The sequence below is a fragment of the Giraffa tippelskirchi genome, chromosome 7 (genome assembly GCF_054371585.1).
Source record: "Giraffa tippelskirchi isolate mGirTip1 chromosome 7, T2T-mGirTip1v1.2.pri, whole genome shotgun sequence".
Classification (NCBI taxonomy): Eukaryota; Metazoa; Chordata; class Mammalia; order Artiodactyla; family Giraffidae; genus Giraffa; species Giraffa tippelskirchi.
The window spans coordinates 72051976-72072540 of record NC_137281.1 but is presented as its reverse complement, the minus strand read 5'-3'; the positions used below and the strand labels follow the sequence as shown (position 1 = coordinate 72072540).

Genomic DNA, 20565 nt, shown 5'->3' with positions numbered 1-20565 from the left:
ATCTATGATAAAACCACAGCAAACATTATCCTCATTGGCAAAAAATTGAAAGCATTTCCTCTAAAGTCAGGAACAAGACAAGGGTGCCCACCTTCACCTATTCAAACTACTATTCAACATAGTTTTGGAAGTTTTAGCCACAGCAATCAGGGAAGAAAAAGAAATAAAAGGAATCCAGATTGGAAAAGAAGTAGTAAAACTCTCACTGTTTGCAGATGACATGATCCTCTACGTAGAAAACCCTAAAGACTCCACCAGAAAATTACTAGAGCTAATCAATGAATATAGTAAAGTTGCAGGATATAAAATTAACACACAGAAATCCTTGCATTTCTATACACTAACAATGAGAAAAAGAAAGAGAAATTAAGGAAACAATTCCATTAACCACTGCAACGAAAAGAATAAAATACTTAGGAATAAATTTACCTAAAGAAACAAAAGACCTATATATAGAAAACTATAAAACACTGATGAAAGAAATCAAAGATGACACAGATAGATGAAGAAAGAAACCATGTTCATGGATCAGAAGAATCAATATAGTGAAAATGAGTATACTACCCAAAGCAATCTATAGATTCAATGCAATCCCTATCAAGCTGCCAACGGTATTTTTCACAGAACTAGAAAAAATAATTTCACAATTTGTATGGAAATGCAAAAAACCTCGAATAGCCAAAACAATCTTGAGAAAAAAGAATGGAATTGGAGGAATCAAATTGCCTGACTTCAGGCTATACTACAAAGTTACAATCATCAAGACAGTATGGTACTGGCAGAAAGACAGAAATATAGATCAATGGAACATAATAGAAAGCCCAGAGATAAACCCATGCACCTATGGACACCTTATCTTTGATAAAGGAGACAAAAATATACAATGGCTAAAAGACAATCTCTTTAACAAATGGTGCTGGAAAACTGGTCAACCACCTGTAAAAGAATGAAACTAGAACACTTTCTAACACCACACACTAAAATAAACTCAAAATGGATTAAAGATCTACATGTAAGACTAGAAACTATAAAACTCCTAGAGGAAAACATAGGCATAACACTCACTGACATAAATCATAGCAAGATGCTCTATGACCCACCTCCCAGAGAAATGGAAATAAAAGCAAAAATAAACAAGTGGGACCTAATTAAACTTAAAAGCTTTTGCACAAAGAAGGAAACTGTAAGCAAGGTGAAAGACAGCCTTCAGAATGGGAGAAAATAATAGCAAACAAAACAACTGACAAAGAATTAATCTCCAAAATATACAAGCAGGTCATGCAGCTCAATACCAGAAAAATAAACGACCTAATCAAAAAATGGGCCAAAGAACTAAATAGACATTTCACTAAAGAAGACACACTGATGGCTAACACACACATGAAAAGATGCTCAACATCACTCATTATCAGAGAAATGCAAATCAAAACCACAATGAGGTACCATCTCACTCTGGTCATAATGGCTGCCATCAAAAAGTCTATAACAATAAATGCTGGAGAGTGTGGAGAAAAGGGAACCTGCTTACACTGTTGGTGGGAATGCAAACTAGTACAGCCACTATGGAGAACAAGGTGGAGAGTCTTTAAAAAACTGGAAATAGAACTGCCATATAACCCAGCAATCCCACTGCTGGGCATACACACCAAGGAAACCAGAATTGAAAGAGACACGAGTACCCAAATATTCATTGCAGCACTGTTTACAATAGCTAGGACATGGAAGTGACCCAGATGTCCTTTGGCAGATGAATGGATAAGAAAGTTGTGGTACATATACACAATGAAATATTACTCAGCTATTAAAAATAACGCATTTGAGTCAGTTCTAATGAGGCGGATGAAGCTGGAGCCTATTATTATACAGAGTGAAGTAAGTCAGAAAGAAAAACATCAATACGGTATATTAACGCATATATATGGCATTTTGGAAGATGGTAATGACAACCCTATATGCAAGACAGCAAAAGAGACACAAATACAAAGAACAGACTTTTCAACTCTGTGGGAGAAGGTGAGGGTGGGATGATTTGAGAGAATAGCATTGAAACAAGTATATTACCATATGTGAAATAGATGACCAGTCCAAGTTCGATGCATGAAACAGGGCACTCAAAGCTGGTGCACTGGGACAACCCAGAGGGATGGAATGGGGAGGGAGGGAGGGGGGAGGGGGGTTTGGGATGGGGGACACATGTACACCCATGGCTGATTCATGTCAATGTATGGCAAAAATCACCATAATATTGTAATTAGCCTCCAATTAAAATAAATTTATAAAAAAAGAGATAAAAAATCTGAATGAGAATCTTGCTAGGTAGAGTATTCTTGGTGGTAGGTTCTTTCCTTTCATCACTTAAATATATCATGCCATACCCTTCTGGCTTGTAGAGTTTCTGCTGAGAAATTATCCAATAGCCTGATGGGCAATCCCTTGTATATTATCATTTTTCCCTTGTTGCTTTTAATATTTTATCTCTGTCTTTAATTTTTGTCAGTTTGATTACTATGTATCTTGGTGTGTTCCTCCTTGAGTTTATCCTGCCTGGGACTCTCTGTGCTTCCTGGATTTGGCTGGCTATTTACTTTGCCATGTTAGGGAAGTTTTCAACTATTATCTTTTCAAATATTTTCTTAGGTCCTTTCTCTCTCTCTTCTCTCTCTGGGATTCTTATAATGCAAATATTTGTGTGTTTAATGTTGTCCCAGAGGTCTCCTAGGCTGTCTTCACTTTTTTCATTCTTTTTTTTTTGCATTCTGTTCTACAGCAGTGATTTCCACCATTCTGTCCTCCAGGTCACTTATCTGTCCTTCTGCCTCAGTTATTCTGCTATTGATTCCTTCTAGTGTATTGTTCATCTCTGTTTGTTTGGTTTTTTAGTTCTTCTAGGTCTTTGGTAAGCCTTTCTTTCATCTTCTCCATTCTGTTCTGAGATCCTGGATCATCTTCACTATCATTATTCTGAATTCTTTTCCTGAAAGGTTGCCTGTCTCCACCTCATTTAGTTGTTTTTCTGGGGTTTTATATTATCCCTTCAACTGGGATGTAACTTTTTATTTTTTTATCATCCTGATTAACTTTCTGTAATGTGGTTTTTGTTTTAGCTGCTGTGGGACTGTGATTCTTCTTGCTTCTTCTGTCTGCCTTCTGATGGATGAGGCTAAGAGGCTTTTGTAAGCTTCCTGATGGGAGAGACAGGGTGGGGAAAATTGGGTCTTGGTCTGGTGGGCAAGGTCTTGCTCAGTAAAGCTTTAGTCCAATTATCTGCCAGTATGTGGGGTTGCCCTCCCTCCCTGTTAGTTGTTTGGCATGAGGTGGAACAGCCCTGGGGTCTGTGGACTCTACAGTAGAGCTAATAATCACCTCCAAGAGAACTTACACCAAGGGGGACCTTCCAGGCCTGCTGTTACCAGTGCTCCCATCCCTATGGTGAGCCTCTGCCAACCCATGGCTCCACAGGACACCCTCCAAAACTAGCACGTAGGTCTGATTTAGTCTCCTGAGGGGTCACTGCTCCTTTCCCCCTAGGTCTTGGCATGCACAAGATTTTGTTTGTGCCCTCCAAGAGTGGAGTCTCTTTCCCCCAGTCCTGTGGAAGTCCTATAATCAAATCCTGCTAGCCTTCAAGGTCAGATTGCTGGGGATTCCCAGTTTGATCCCCAGGATGGAGAGCCTCATGTATGGTTCAGAACCTTCACAACACTGGGAGAAGTTCTTTGGTATTATTGTTCTCTAGTTTGTGGTTGCCCACCCCTTGGTTATGGGGTTTGATTTTATCATGACTGCAAACCTCCTACCATCTCATTGAGGCTGCTTTTTTGTCTTTGGATGTGGGGTATCCTTTTCTGGTTAGTTCCAGCATTCTCCTGTTGATAGTTGTTCACCAGCTAGTTGCGATTTTGGTGCTTTCACAGGAGGAGATGAGTGAATGTCCTTCTACTCTGCCATCTTGAACAGAAGTCCAATGGATAAAATTTAAAAGTGTGACTGTGCAAAAAGTTGGGAAAGGTATGTAGGAACTGGCAGAAATGTAAAAGAGTAAAAATTAATTGAAATTTTTTTTAGCAATTTCTTATAAATTTAACCAATGTCTACTGTATGATCTAGCCATTCTACTCCTAAGTATTTAACCAAGATACAAGAAAGTATATGTTCATACAATGACTGAAATACAAATGCTTCTCACTTATCTAAGTCCTGAGCTCAAGCCAAAAACCTAGAGCCACATAACACAAGAAATTGTGAATGATGATGAGACCAATATGTGTACCAAAAGAGATATAGACTGATAGAAACAGGAACAGATGATAGATGGGTAGGAGGATAAACGAACAAATGAATAGATGTGCCAACAAATTGATGGTAAGATAAGTGGTGAAATGAATGGACAGAACAAATGTACAAAATGATGAAGATGAAGGGATGAATGAAACATGGATAGGGAAAAAAAGGAGATGGATGGATGAATGAAGAAATAGATGCATTGATGGATGGATGACCAACGGACAAATAGATAAACAGTTCATAAGCACTGCGAGAGCAAACCATTTCTTATTTATCTTTCTTTCTCCAGTGTCCACAAAAGGACTAGGCATAAGGTGTTAGTTGCTTGATACATATTTTTGAAGGAATATGTGAAAGATTGAGGTACTGAGTTATTGTAGAGTTTTGAACTAAGATTCAGATGACCTAATTTCCATCTCCATTTGTATCCTCAAGTTACTTATGTGAACATGAGCAACTTAACATCTTCTATTTGCCCTGCTGTAAAATGGGTAGAGAGGATTAAATGCTTTCAAAGGTCTTTCAAATTGTGGTGTTGGAGAAGACTCACAAGAGTCCCTTGGACAGCAAGGAGATCCAAGCAGTCAATCCTAAAGGAAATCAACCCTGAATATTCATTGGAAGGACTGTTGCTGGAACTGAAGCTCCAATACTTTGGCCACTTGATGCAAAGAGTCAACTCATTGGAAAAGACCCTGATGCTGGGAGAGGTTGAAAGCAAAAGGAGAAGGATGAGATAATTAGATAACATCACCAACTCAATGGACATGAATTTGAGCAAACTCCAGGAGACAGCGGAAGACAGAGGAGCCTAGCACGGTGCAGTCCATGGAGTCACAAAGAGTCAGACTCAGCTTAGCACTTAGCAACTGAACAACAACAAAGGTCTTTTCCAAATACTCTTGTGTTCCCTGATTTGAAACCATAAAAATCTAAGATAAGGCTATGGAATGGAAGGAGGGGCCACATAAGAGCAAATGTTTGTTTACTTACAACTTCTCCTAATGCAGAGCTGATCCTCGATTTCTGCCAGCAACGGGGGAGAAGAGTTAACACACTCCAGATGAGATTCTGTTCAAATTGTCTGGCTGAAAGCCTGTGGTGGAAATGAAAGACAGGCTGAGAGGAGAGCCTGAGGGGTAATTAAGAGAGAAACATGAACCTCTGTGAGGCTGTACCCAGCCCAAGTTGAAAGGAAGGCGGGAAGGGCCAGGCTACAAAGCCTCCTGTACAAAGCCTCCCAGGGCTCTTGGCAGCTGGCCAAAGGCACCCTTCATCCAGAAGGATGGCTGTTTGTTCTCAGAGCACGTGGTCTGTCCTCCGAGAGTTGCACCTGGACTCCTAGTGTGCTCTGAGTAATAATTGTACTGAGAAGGCGTCTATCATTAGTTACAGAACAATATGTGCCAGGCACTGTCTACACATCACCTCATCACTTCTCCCAATAATGCTGGGAGGCAGGAATGATGATCTTCACTTCATGGAGGATAAAAATGTAGCTAGTAAGGGGCTGATTGAGGACTTGAACCCAGGCTACCTGTGGACAGTTGCCCTGGAACTGGTCAGGTAAAAAATCAGAGACTTCAGATTTCATTTATTTAGGTATAATTGACATATAACATTATATTGATTTAAGGTGCACAACATAATGATTCAGTATTTGCATACATTGCAAAATAATCTCTACAATAAGTCTTATTAACATCTGCCACCATACATAGTTGCAATTTTTTCTTGTGATGGGCATTCAAATATGCCATACACTCTTGTTAACTATTGTCACCATTCTGCAGGCTTCCCTGGTAGTTCAGAGAATCCACCTGCAATGCAGGAGACCCCAGTTCAATTCCTGGGTTGGGAAGATCCACTGGAGAAGGGATAGGCTACCCACTCCAGTATTCTTGGGCTTCCCTGGTGGCTCAGCTAGTAAGGAATCTGCCTGCAATGTGGGAGATCCGGGTTTGATCCCTGGGTTGGGAAGATCACCTGCAAAAGGGAATAGCTACCCACTCCAGTATTCTGGCCTGTAGAATTCCATGGACTATATAGTCCATGGGGTTGCAAAGAGTCAGACACAACTGAGCAACTCTCACTTTCACTTCACTTTCTTTTACCATTCTGTACATTATATCCCAGGACTTATTTCATAACTGAAAGTTTATAAATTTGACCCCCTTCAACCATCTTACCCACTCCCCCACTCTCTACCTCTGGCAACTACCAATCTGTTCTCTGTATCTATGAGCTTGGTTTGGGGTTTACTTTTTAGATTCCAAATATAAGTGAGATCATATGGTATTGTCTTTCTCTGTCTGACTTATTTCATTTAGCATAATGTCCTCAAGTGGTAAAGGACCTGCCTGCCAATGCAGGAGACGTAAGAGACATAGTTTCAATCCCTATGTCAGGAAGATCCCCCGGAGAAGGAGCTGGCCACTCCAGCATTCTTGCCTGGGAAATCCCATGGACAGAGAAGCCTGGCAGGCTGCAGTACATGGGGTTGAAAAAGAGTCGTACATGACTAAGCACGCGCGCGTTCATGCACACACACACACATACACATACACACAATGTTGTCAAGATCCATCCATGCTGCAGCAAATGGCAAGGTTTCATTCTTTTGTATGGCTGAATTATATTGTATACATAGTGTATATATATACCACATTTCTTTATCCATTCATCCATCAATGAACACTTTGGTGTTTTCCATATCCTGGTTAGTATAAATAATGCTGCAATGCACATGGGGCTACAGGTAGTTTTTTGAGTTAGCTTTTTCATTTCCTTTAATTAAATATATAGAAATTGATTTGCTGGATCAGAGACTTCAGACTTCAAGCCACACCAAGTTGCAGTAACACACGCTCGTGCCTCCTGGTGCTTTTGCAGTGTGCTTTCACACTGGTTCAAGCCCACCATGCTGGGCCATTACTCCCATCTAGTAAATGGAAACACTGAGACTCAGACTGACAAGTGAAGTGACCCAGACATGGTCACACAACTTGTAAATGCTGGAACTGGGATTCCACCCATGGGAACTGGGGTGCCAAGTCAGAACTCTTAACTGGTGGATTTTTCTTTTTCCATGTGATAGTCATAGTGGACATCTGTGCATTTTGCATAAATATCCATTCTTACTCTCTCTAGGGACCTCATCTGAATCTTTTGGGGGATCATACCCACCACAGCCCACTATCATCTTCTCAATTCAAGTGATTTGAGTGAAATTGATATTCCCTAAGGGGCAGAGGACGAATGCAAGATGAAAGAGACCCCAAGTTCTGAACTGGCAGAAGAGCAACTGTGGCTCATCCTAGGCTCTGCTGAACTGTAGGGTGCAGGCCCCCATGCTCTGCAGCCACTTGTGCCCTTGAGAAATAAACACAGCTGTCAAAAAGTAAGAGGCTTTAGCCATGACTAATCCCAGGGCACAGATGGAATGGGAACTCAGAGGTGCCCTGAGATGTGAAGTGTTTGGAAAAAGAAAAATGTCAGCACATACACAGAGCAAGGAGGGAGGGAGGAGATAGTCCAATAAATAAACAATATAATTAGGCTTCAGAACAGGAATAAAGGCTGAATGCACAGATCAGGGCCAATGCCACCTTCTATATGTGGCCTTTGTCCTATTCCCCTCTAGTGATCACATGAGGACCAGCCAGCCAGTTTTAATGGAATTAAAATGCTAGCAGAAAGGTAAAACCATTCTCCAAGGAAGGGAGGACACAGAGCTTGGAGCATCTGTGAGAAACCAGATCACACACCCTCCACTCTTCAGCCTCTGGCCTCATTAAGGCCCTCTTTCATCTCTCCCTTGCACTTCTACAACAGCCTCCAAATAACCTACTGAAGGCTGACTCTGCAGGCACTGTGCCAAATGCTTATACACAATTTCTCACTGAACTCTTACAACCACCTTTGGAATTAGGAAGTATCCCGTTTACAGATGAGTCAACGGAGGCTTGTGCAAATAAGGGAACTTGCCCCTAAGTTACGTGAATAACTATAAGTAGTAAAAAGGAGTGACCACTGATGGGGATAAACTTTTTAAGAGAGAGAAAGATAAAATGTCCTAAAATTGATTGTGGTAATGGTTGTACAAGTCTGTGGATATATGAACAGCCAATGAATTGTGTAGCATGTATGTTAATTTCTTATCACTATTGTGACAAGCCACCACAATCAGGTGGCTTTAAACAACACCACTGTATTATTTGATAGTCTGGAGGTCAAAAGCTAAAATCAAGGTGTCAGCAGGACTGTGTTCCTTCTGGAAGCCCAGGGAGGAATCTGTTTCCTTGCTCTTTCTAGCTTTTGGAGTCCGACAGTATTCCCTGGCTCTTGACCCCTTACTGAATCTTCCAAGTCACTTAAACTCCTAGTTCCACATCACATTTTCTTTTTATCTCTCTCACCTTCTTGCTTTCCTCTTATGAGGACCCTACTGGACCCACTTGAATAATATAGGATAACCTCTCTATCACCAAATTATTAGTTTAATCATGTATTCAAAGTCAATTTACCAGTCAGGGTAACATATTCACAAGTTCCAGGGATTTGTATGCAGATGTCTTTGGGGGCCATTATTTCGCCTCACATGGTATATGCTTAATAAAGTTGCTATTTTTTAAAAGAAGGCATGTAAATGCTGAGAAGGACACAGTCTAGGAAGATCAGATCTGGGGAAAGTTCTTCTATGAAACCACTAACACTATATCGTCACCATCTCCACACCAGGCTGTGGGTGCCTGGGGGCAGAGACTGGATGATCTTCACACCTGTACCCTCAGCACGCAGCCCAGGCCTGGCACAGGGTTGGGTACTCAGTGAATGGATCCTTTTGCCCTTCAATGTGTCATTTCAGTTCACTAAGCCAAACCTACTCTTCTCTGGTCTCAGCATCATGACAACTTTGCACAAAGCTCCAGACGGACCCCAATGTGGATGGATGAGTCTTCGAAGGCTCCCAAGCCTTCACATCAGAGTGGCTGTGAAGGCACACCTAGCCTGCGCTGCCCCTCAGCTGCTGGGACTGTGGCATAACGCAGGGGAAAACAGAAACCTCAAATTAGTGGCCCGACCCAGTGACCCTGGGAGAGCTCCCTCACCTCCCTGCGCCTCGGTTCTCATCTGAAAAATGGGCCCAAGGTACAGCTGTCTGATAGTCCCTTCTCTCTTGTACCAGGCTCAGCACTCAGAGGAAGCTCCGATGTTTGGTCAACCCGACAAAGATTCCTTTCTACACGGAGAACAAGGGGGCCTCCCTCTGCTCTGTGTTGATCACAGCACCTCAGCCACCACTGCGGAGATGCAGTCCATCAGAAATGTCCAATAAATCTTCACAGGCCTGGTCACCGTCCATCGGACTCCACGGTGAAATCTCATTTCAGGAGAGAAAGTTTCCTCCAAGTTGACTTTAATCCCCACTCTGGGCATAGTGATGACCAGGGACAAATCAGCCTGTGCCTTGCCCAGATCTCCTTTGGTTCTCCAGGATGTGCTGACAGATTCTGTGCTGTAGCCACACCACTGCCTGTCCTGTATCCTAGTAACTTTCTCAAGAAGGGAAAGGGAAACAAGCAAGTTTAGCAACTTGTTCTTAGCAAACCGAAGGTGGTTCCAGAGGCAACACCTCCCAAGGATAACTAAAGATCAGAAGAGGGACTTGATGACATTTCAGCTGGGTAGATTCTACCCGGTAACTTTGTTGCTATGACACTGCTGGTCAGATGGGCATTTTTCACACTCTGCCTGCTTTTCCCACAGGGTGAAAGACTGAAGTGATGGATGCTGTTAAGTTCAATAGCTTATGGCTCCATCTGAGCAAAAATTTAAACATATGAACTTACTAAATTTGTAATAATTGAATATTTTTCAAGTTAGTATACTTAAATGCCAACAATGGGTCTTACACCCACAATGAGTACTAAAAAATAAGCTTTAAATATTCTTTTGTCCAATTCCCATATATTTTTGTAGGCTACACTATCATATTAACAACTCTTTAACCCTCCCTTTTGTACACAGTGTGATTTGCCCAGGGGACAATGAAAACCTCATAAAGTAAGAGGCTTAAGTGAAGTGATAGTCACTCAGTCATGTCCGACTCTTTGCAACCTGATGGACTGTAGCCCACCAGGTTCCTCTGTCCATGGAATTTTGGAGTGAAGAACACTGGATTGGGTAGCCATTCTGTTCTCCAGGGGATCTTCCCAATCCAGGAGTTGAACCTAGGTCTCCTGTATTGCAGGTGGATTCTTTCCTGTCTGAGCCATGGGGAGCCCAAAGAGGTTTATATAGCACCTACATAGCGATAATAGTTGCTATTTATTGAATATCCACAATGTACCAGGTCCTGTACATGTTTGTCAACTTAGCCGTCACAAGTTGCAGTATTCATTATGTACATTTTAAAGATAAGAAAAATAATGATGCTGAAGCAATTTGACCAAATTCTTCCAGAACCAGGATTTCAATCCAGGGATATAAGGCTTTGCCCTACTCACCAGGCCACTCTGCCAACCAGTCCAAACCAGTGTTATCCACCCTCCCTCCCTTTTCTCCCCAAGCCCATCTCATATTCCACTTGACCTATCCTACATCCCTGGACCCTGCACCACTCCCAACCCACAGCACCCCATCTCCCACATCCTCTGCCCTATACTCACACCCTCCATAGTACAGACTTGCACTGGGCCCACCGCCTCCCCATCCAATCCCCCCCAGAAACCCCAGCGAACAGAGCTTTACCCTCCCCTGCTCTTCCTTCACTGTCACACACGCAGTCCTCGCTTCCGCTCCACTTGCTCACAGGCACACGCATCCATCATGAGCCCCAACAGATGCCGCAGGAAGCAGATCTAACATTTCTCCTCTGGACCTCCCACCAGGCCCAGGCTGTGATGGAGAAGCCTCCTCCCTGCCCAGCACCTACTCCTGGAATGATGAACTGGCTTGTGCAGCGCCGGCATTTAGAGCCAAGAAGCTGACCGACTGATGGCCTCTCTGCCGGCCAGGTGGCCCGTGTTCTCGTTAGAAGCTGCTCCTCCTCACAGGGCAGGGCTGTATGAAGCATCTCCACGGGCCAGGTGCTGTGCTAGGTGCTTACAAACACGTTACCTCCTCGGATTCTCCTAACAACCCAAGGAGAAGAGGATTGATGGTCCCCGTTTCATGGATGAGGGGCGTGGTTCAGATCAATCCCTGTTGGAGCCGGGATTCAAACCTCGTTCTGCTCAAGTGTGAAGTCGCCTGATTTGCAGAGCAGCAGTCAGGGGAGGAAAGCAGGAGCTGTGTTACTTACACGTGGGACTTCTGAGGGTGCGCTGCACCTCCAGGGTACACTCTCCACACCTTCTAAAGATAAGTTCACCTCTTAATTCCATCTGTGTGCTTTTCTGCTTCCAACGAAGGCAGACATCTCATGGTTCCTTTTGTGACTAGAACTCTTCGAGAGTAGAAAACAAACATTTTTGAACAGAAAAGGTCTGACAGGCTACCCCATTTAGTCATTCTAAACTGAGCCCACTCATGCATCACACCCCAAACAGCTCAGCTTATTGCTTGCACACACACACATGCATGCACATACACATACACACATGCGCACACACTCACACTCCTGTGGAGACTCCAGAATTAGCCAGTTCCTGATTCCTCTCTGTACTCCTTACTCCAGTCCTCTAATGCAGAGAATTCTACCCGCTTTTGGCCAGTCCTGCTCCTTGGAACTAACTGCTTCTGGCTTGTTGGATATTCACTGCCTCGGGCCAGGATGCTCTCCTGCAGCCTCCCGTTCACCCACTCGAGGCTCCCTGCCAGGACCTCTGCTGCACACCCTTAATGCCACACAGGTTAGAGTGAAGGAAACAACCCACAAGGCACACACATACATCTCACAATTTAATATTTGGTGTGATAAACAAGTCCATCCTTCCATGATCTAAAGCTGCAAAGATACTTTGGGAATCGGCAAAAGATTAGGAACAAAAACAACAGAAAAAGATCAGGTCGCATGAGCCGCTCTGTTCTTCGGATCATACTCTGATCCTAACTACTTCTCAGTCCTGTTTGCAATGCCAGTCAACACAGCTGCACGGCTTCAGCACAGCCAGCCTCCGCCTTTCCAAGCCAGCTCCAGTCTGGCCCCTTGCTGATCTCATCATCCTCCCAACTCACCGGTATTTAGAGGAGAAACTAACTGAAGGATATGCCTGGACTGATCAATGAATAAATGGCCAGACGTGACTGGAAAAACTAGAGAACTAGCCAAACCATAAAATTCTGCGTCTGAGTCACTGGCAGAGCCCCAAGTTCAAAACCCTCTTTCTTAGCTGGTCTCTAGGGCTGAACAGCAAGCCCAGGGGTAGCCAAGGAAAGAAGGTGATGGAGCATGACCTTGATAGCCAGATGAGGAGGCCACAGGCTGGGCCTTCTTCTTGGATGTGTGTATTAATTTTCCCATTGCTATGGTTGCTCTTTTGGTTAAAAGTAATGAATCTCTTGTTTAAGTAGTAAGTGTGAAGTTTGTTACATTTGCTTTTCACACATCTAGAGGAGAAAATAAAAGAATCCATACTGATAGGAAAGGCATGTTAATAGGACAAATAATACCTGGAAAAAACCCTTTGCATTTGGTCACAATTCCAAGGGGACAGACCCAGAAATGGAGCCACAGGCAACCGTTAGCATGATGGATACTTGCAAATACTTCCAAGTCTATTCTCACTGGCGTTTCACAGAAACCTTGAGAACGAGGGCTCTCCAGGCATCTGAGGGCAATATCCTGCCAACACAAAGTGGTAGCAAGCTGGTTTGCCATGTTCTTCAGGGAAGGTGGGAGGAGGCTGTTCCCTGAAAGGCACAGGTCAGTACTCCAAGACTGAACACTGGTTCCATCTCTTGCTAAGTTCAGCCAACAGTCACCTTCTCAGAGCCATCTAAAGTGTAAGTCTGTAAAAGGAGAATGGCAAGACTTGTGGAGACAGAGTAGCCTGTTGCCACAGAAGGCATATAGACCTTTAGAAAAATCTGGATCTGAACACTGTCATTGAGTAACCTTGTGTTACTCACTCTCCCTGAAGCCATAAAATGATGGTACCAATCCAGTTTGAAAGAAATCTGTTGTGACAACTGGGCAGCAGCTTATATAAAGCACTTACTGCAGTATCAGGCACAGAAGGCATGCCTAATAAATGAAAATGATCTATTAACAACCTGTATTACATTTTGCCTACAATATTGCTAACAACTGTATTGAGTACTTTGCTTATAACATGTCATACTTGCTTTGTCTATCCTTCAAAAGATTTTTATGAAGATTAAGTAAACTAGTATATATTTTATATGTCAATATGAACACAGAAAAAGTCCCGATATACATCAAAATGTATCATATGTTTTGGTTTTGTCTTCTTCTTTATACCAAAATACTTTTTAAAATTATATTCATATGTAATAGCCTCCTACATGAGCCATTTCTTTTGGAGGTAAGAGGTAACAAAAGTTTTGCATTCTCTAAGGAATTGGTAGATGTGTTTTTCTTTTTAGTAATAAAATTAGCTTATGCCCCTCCTCACTTTGCCAAGGAAGTTCAGAACCAAATGTTTAGTTCAATCATTCAATTAAGCAAACTTGCTAAGTTGCTTCCATCATGTCCTACACTTTGCAACTATAGCCGACCAGGCTCCTCTGTCCATGGGATTTTCCCAGCAAGAATACTGGAGTATTAGAAAAGACCCTGATGCTGGGAAAGACTGAAGACAGGAGGAGAAGGGGACGACAGAGGATGAGATGGTTGGATGGTATCACCAACTCAATGCAAATGAGTTTGAGCAGGCTCTGAGGGATGGGACAGAGAAGTCTAGTGTGCTGCAGTCCATGAGGTAGTACAGAGTGGGACAGGACTAAGCTAATGAACAACAACAACAATACTGGAGTGGGTCGTCATGCCCTCCTCCAGGGGATCTTCACAACTCAGGGATCAAGTCTGTGTCTCCTACATTGCAGGTAGATTCTTTATCACCCTGCCACCTGGGAAGCCCTTACTCGTTGTATATTTCTCTTCAATTTCTCTGCTTGCCCCAATTTTGATTTTCTATTCTAATTCATGTTTGTCTTTTCCTAATACTGTATTTCTTATTTATATTTTACTACTTTTCTCAATGTTAATCATAAGCCACCACAAATTCTTTATAGAATGAGGCCAGGTATACATACAAATAACTGAACTAAGAATACTAATACTACATATACAAATACTAATAACATACATACATACAAATACTAATAACATATAAATACCTAATGATTTTTCAGGCTTGCTGTAGTCCATGCACTGCATTGTTGTGCAGTTGCTAAGTCACATCTGACTCTTTGTGACCCCATGGACTGCAGCACATCAGGCTTCCCTGTTCTTCACTATCTCCCAGAGTTTGCTCAAACTCACGTCCACTGAGTCAGTGACGCCTTCCAGCCATCTGTCATCCCCTCCTCCTCCTGCCCTCAACTTTTCCCAGCATCAGGGACTTTGCCAATGAGTTGGCTCTTCGCATCAGGTGGCCAAAGTATTGGAGCTTCAGCTTCACCATCAGTCCTTCCAATGAATATTCAGGGTTGATTTCCTTTAGGATTAACTGGTTTGATCTCCTTGCTGTCCAAGGGACTCTCAAATCTTCTCCTGTACCACAATTTGAAAGCATCAATTCTTCAGCACCCAGACTTCTTTATGGTCCAACTATATATGACTAATAGAAAAATCATAGCTTTGACCAAATGTATCTTTATCGTGAAAGTGATGTCTCTGCTTTTTAACATGCTGTCTAGGGTTATCATAGTTTTCCTCCCATGGAGTAAGCATCTTTTAATATTGAGGCTGCAGTCACCATCTGCAGTGATTTTGGAGCCCAAGAAAATAAAATCTGTCACTGTTTTCACTTTTTCCCCATCTGTTTGCCATGAAGTGATGGGGCCGGATGCCATGAAGTGATGGGGCCGGATGCCATGATCTTCTTTTTTTGAATGTTGAGCTTTAAGCCAGCTTTTTCACTTTCCTCTTTCACCCTCACATTTCTTATATCTCACAAAGATCTTGGTTACAACATGAATGACAAAATTATTTACTCTATAAACTTTATTTCTGAGATTTTTTTTTTAAAATGCAAAACCACAAAATCTCCCTGAGAAACATAATTTTCAAACTCCTAGAATTCAGTCACTTTTATTAAATGCTCTATTCACAAAATGTATATAACATATAAATTTAGATTTTTATGTGCAAATCTTTGTTAATTTTAAAGTTAAAATTCAATTTTAAGAACTCCACTTTCATCCCTACCCTTCCCTACCCACGCCACTTAATTCTGATATATTCAAGCAGTAGCAAACCCAACAAAGTTGCTCCTGAGGAAAGGCTAGAGGCACTAATTAAACCATTCTCTCAAAGACCTGGGACAGAATTTCAAAGAGGTCCTCAATGGGCTAATGTTGCAGCCAGCCAATCAGCCCCCTGTAACTCTACACCACCATTCTCCAAAGAGAGGCCTCCCTCAGGCTGGGGAAACAGGAAGTCCTTAATTTTCTGCTGCTGAAAAAGATGCTCAGGAAGTTCAAACACTTAAGATGCCTGTGAGATTCAAGAGAACAGAACAAGTGAAGTATACAAAGTGTTAGGTGGGTAGAATAGGAAAAAGGAGTCCAGAATAGCGGTGGCTAAAAGACAAGGAAGGGAAAAGCCTGGGAAAATAGAACAAAGGAAGATCCAAGGACCAGAGTGAGGACCTCAGGTAGAACAAACAGCACTCCTGGCTAGCCCAGTTTACATAGGGCAGGCCCAGGGGGAGGAAAAAAGCATATAAAAAGAGGAGCCAAAGAGGAGGGCCGCATGCTCTCTCTCTCTCTCTCTCTCTCCTCTCTTTGTGTCTTTTGGGTCGGCATGCCCTCATGCCTCGAGGATGTATTTTCCTTTATTTTCTAAATAAAACTGAGCTGTAACACTGTCCGAGAGCTGTGACCCGCCTAAGGCTTTAACGTCTGTCGCTTCAAATTTTTGTTGTGACGAGACAGAACACTCCCCTGACAAAAGGAAGGTGTCTCTCTGCCAGGGCCTTTTCCCTACCCCAGGTCCTCCTACCAGGAATCATCAGGACACCCAAACGGCTTCACAGTTCCTGCTTTCTCACTGCTGTCATACTTGCTATCTTTACCAGCAAAGGGAAATGACATCAGAAGACTGTGGAGTGCCAACCCACAAGAAGTTCAGGGGGTCCCACTATACTTCCCCAGCTTATCTCCTTTAGAAATCAGTAGAGAGAAACCAATAATTCATTAAGTATTTGTCTATATTAACTATTTTCTGCTTAACAACCCCTTAGGATAGGTATTAATACAATCACGACCTCATTTTACAGAGAACACTGAGGTGCAGAGAGGTCACAGGCCAGTAGATGGCAGAGCAGGATCTCAACACAGGCCAGGTAACTTACAAGCCTGTGCTGACTCTCCTGGCAAAACAGTAATAGTGCTACTATTTGATGAGAATCCTTTATGAATCAGATGGATTATGCTTTATGAAATGCCAATGACAATCCAGAAAGGCATGGGGTTTTTTTTAATCACAAAAAAGTAAAATTTGTTTTTCTCATGTCCTGTCCTGTGAGATTTTTAACATGTATGCAATATTGTAACCACTGCCAGACAGGACATAAAATAATTCCAACTTGAAAAAGAATTCCCTTTACACTTTGTGTTCGAATTCCCAATTGTAACTCCTAGCAGTCACTGCTCTGGTCTCTGTTTCTACATTTTTTTCCAGACTGTCATATAAATGGAATATTCTATAACCTTTTGAGACAGGGTTTTTTCAGTTACAATAACAAATCTGAACTGCATTCCTGTTGTGTGCATTAATAGTTCATTCCTCAGTTGCTCAGTAGCACTCCACAATTTGTTCATCCATTCACCTACAGACAGACATTTGAGTGGTTTCCATTCTTTAATGAGTTATACTGCTATAAACACATACGCATATGTATACAAATCTTTGTATAAACATAAATTTTTACTTCTCTGGGATAAAGCCTTAGAAATGGAATTGCTAAGTCATATGGTCAATATATGTTTACTTTGTTTAAGAAACTGCCTAGCTGTTTACCAAAGTAGCAATACCATTTTGCAGCCCTACCAGGATTCTGGTTACTCTGCATGCTCATCAGCACTTGGTATTGTGTTTTGTTAATTTAGCCATTCTAATGGGTATGCAATAATATTTCATTATGGTTTTAATTATGATTAATGATGTTTTCAGTTGCTCATTTGCCATCCTTAGATCCAACCATATTCCTCATGGTGAAGTCAAATCTTTTGCCCATTTTTTAAATGTTTGGGTAAATGTTGCTGAGTTTTGAGAGTTTCTCATATATCTTAAATACAGGTGCTTTTTTCTTGTATGTGCTCCAATATGGAGTTGGCTTTCTACTCTCTTAACAGTCCTTCATAGAGCAAAATTTTTACTTTTGACTAGATTCAACAAACCAACTTTTTCTTTATGCATCATGCTTGTGGTGTCAGATCTAAGAAGTACTTGCTTAAGCCAATAGGAAAAAATTTTCTCTTATGTTTTCTTCTGAAAGCTTTATAATTTTATGTTTTATACTTAGGTCTACCAAGCAAATGGAATTTTGGCCGGGGCTGGGGTGGGGGGTGTATGCAACATGAAGTATAGATAAACATCTACTTTTTTGCATTTGGGTGTTCCAGCACTATTTGTTAAAAATTGCCATTTCACATTTGCCAAAAATCAGTTGAAATTATTTATGAGAGTATATTTTCTGTATTTTATATTGTGTATTTATTTCATTTGTCTATATGTATATCCTTTCACTGAGCTTATGCTGTCTTACTCACTATAGCTTTACAATGTATCTTAAAATCAGGTAGCAAAAGTCCTTCAACTCTGTTCTTTCTCAAAATTGTTTTGGCTTACAAGTTCCTTTCCATACAACATCAGAATATGCTATATACAAAGACTCTGCATTAGTCTGTTCAGGCTGCTGTAACAGAGTACCACAGACTGGTTGGTTTATAAATAAGAGAAATTTATTTCCTACAGTGGTGGGGGCAGGAAGTTCAAAATCAAAGTACCAGCAGATTTGGTGTCTGATGAGAGCCTGCTTCCTGGCTGATAGACAAGCTGTCTTCTTGCTGTGTCTTCATATGGTAAATGGGGCAAGGTTTCTCTCCAGAGTCTCTTTTATAAGAACAGTAATCCCATTCATGACAGCCCTGCCTCGTGACTCAATCACCTTCCAAAGGCTCCACCTCCAAATACCATCACTTTAGGGATCAGGTTTCAGCTTAGGAATTTCGGGGGGGAGGGGAACAAAAACATTCAGTCTATCACAGAAGCCTTCTGGGATTTGGATGGGAATTGCATTAAATCTCTAATTAGTCAATTTAGAGAGAATTAACAATATTGAGTCTTCCAATCCATGAATACAGTATGTCTCTACTTTTATTTAGATCTTCTTCGATCTCTTCAATTCGTGCCTTGGTAAGGCATAAATTTTAATGTCACTACATAAATAGGTTGGTTACTTAACTAAGGTCACACCTTGTAGTAGCCTCCAGAGCCATGATTCTTTCCATTAAACCATACAGTCTCACAAATAGACTTTTTTTTAACCAAAATTGTACTTCTTTGGCTCATTTAAAAAATATACAATTTTCCCCCAAGATACTATTTCTTTAGCTTTTGATTTTCAGTATTTTGATCATGATTAAGATTAAAGTAGGAAAATACTAATAGTATGCTTTTAAGTAAAAAAAAATTTCAAAATTGTATCTACTATATGATAAAACACATATGTAGAAAGACTATATTAAAACATTAGAATGTTTAATGATTCTGACTTATGGACCTATGGTTTATTATTAATCTTCTCTTTGTATCTATCAGGCTTCCCTCAAAGCTCAGTTGGTAAAGAATCCACCTGCAATACAGAAGACCCTGGGTCCAGAAGATCTGCTGGAGAAGGGATAGGCTACCCACTCCAGTATTCTTGGGCTTCCCTTGTGACTCAGCTGGTAAAGAATCCACCTGCAATGTGGGAGACCCTGGGTTGGGAAGATGCCCTGGAGAAGGGAAGGGCTATCCACTCCAGTATTCTGGCCTGAAGAGTTCTATGGACTGTATAGTCCATGGGGTCACAAAGAGTCAGACACGACTGAGTGACTTTCACTTCACTTTTATATCTATTAGCATATCAAAATATTCTACAAAGAGCAAATATTACTACTGTTACCTAAAGTAACACATGAAGACATGCTTACTACATAAAATTCACACGAGAGTAAGATATTATACTTACCTTTCATCCTCCATTCTACTTCATTCTCCTAATGTATTGTTTGATGTATATTCTTCAAGAACTTTTCCTATATACTTAGTTTTACTATTATTTGGTCTATATTAGAACACATCATATACACTGATTTGCTATTTGCTCTTCTCATTTAGCTGTATGTCTTGCAGACCTTACACTTCAATACATATAACTCTTCCTCATTCTTTTGGTGTCCTCACAGGATGTACTATAACTTATTCACCGATTACTATTCTCTCTTGATGAAAGTGAAAGAGCAGAGTGAAAAAGTTGGCTTAAAGCTCAACATTCAGAAAACTAACATCATGGCATCTGGTCCCATCACTTCATGGGAAATTGATGGGGAAACAGTGGAAACAGTGTCAGACTTTATTTTTGGGGGGCTCCAAAATTACTGTACATGGTGATTGCAGACATGAAATTAAAAGATGCTTGCTCCTTGGATGGAAAGGTATGACCAACCTAGACAGCATATTAAAAAGCAGAGACATTACTTTGTCAAGAAAGGTCCATCTAGTCAAGGCTATGGTTTTTCCAGTAGTCATCTATGGATGTGAGAGTTGGACTGTGAAGAAAGCTGAGTGCTGAAGAATTGATGCTTTTGAACTGTGGTGTAGGAGAAGACTCTTGAGAGTCCCTTCAAGGAGATCCTTCAAGGAGATCCAACCAGTTCATCCTAAAGGAGATCAGTCCTGGGTGTTCATTGGAAAGACTGACGTTGAAGCTGAAACGTCAATACTTTGGCCACCTCATGCGAAGCGTTGACTCATTGGAAAAGACCCTGATGCTGGAAAGGATTGGGGGCAGGAGGAGAAGGGGACGACAGAGGATGGGATGGCTGGATGGCATCACCGACTCGATGGAAATGAGTTTGGGTAAACTCCGGGAGTTGATGATG

General features: G+C 41.6%; 1 protein-coding gene across 1 annotated transcript in view; it reads right to left on the bottom strand.

Annotated features, from left to right (window-relative positions):
• The window catches only part of THOC3 (THO complex subunit 3), a 92459-nt gene that overhangs the window by 36829 nt on the left and 35065 nt on the right, over nucleotides 1–20565 (bottom strand). Inside the window, exon 3 of the mRNA XM_081513735.1 lies at nucleotides 5278–5380. Coding sequence (XP_081369861.1) covers nucleotides 5278–5380 — 103 coding nt within the window. The remainder of the gene's footprint in view (nucleotides 1–5277; nucleotides 5381–20565) is intronic.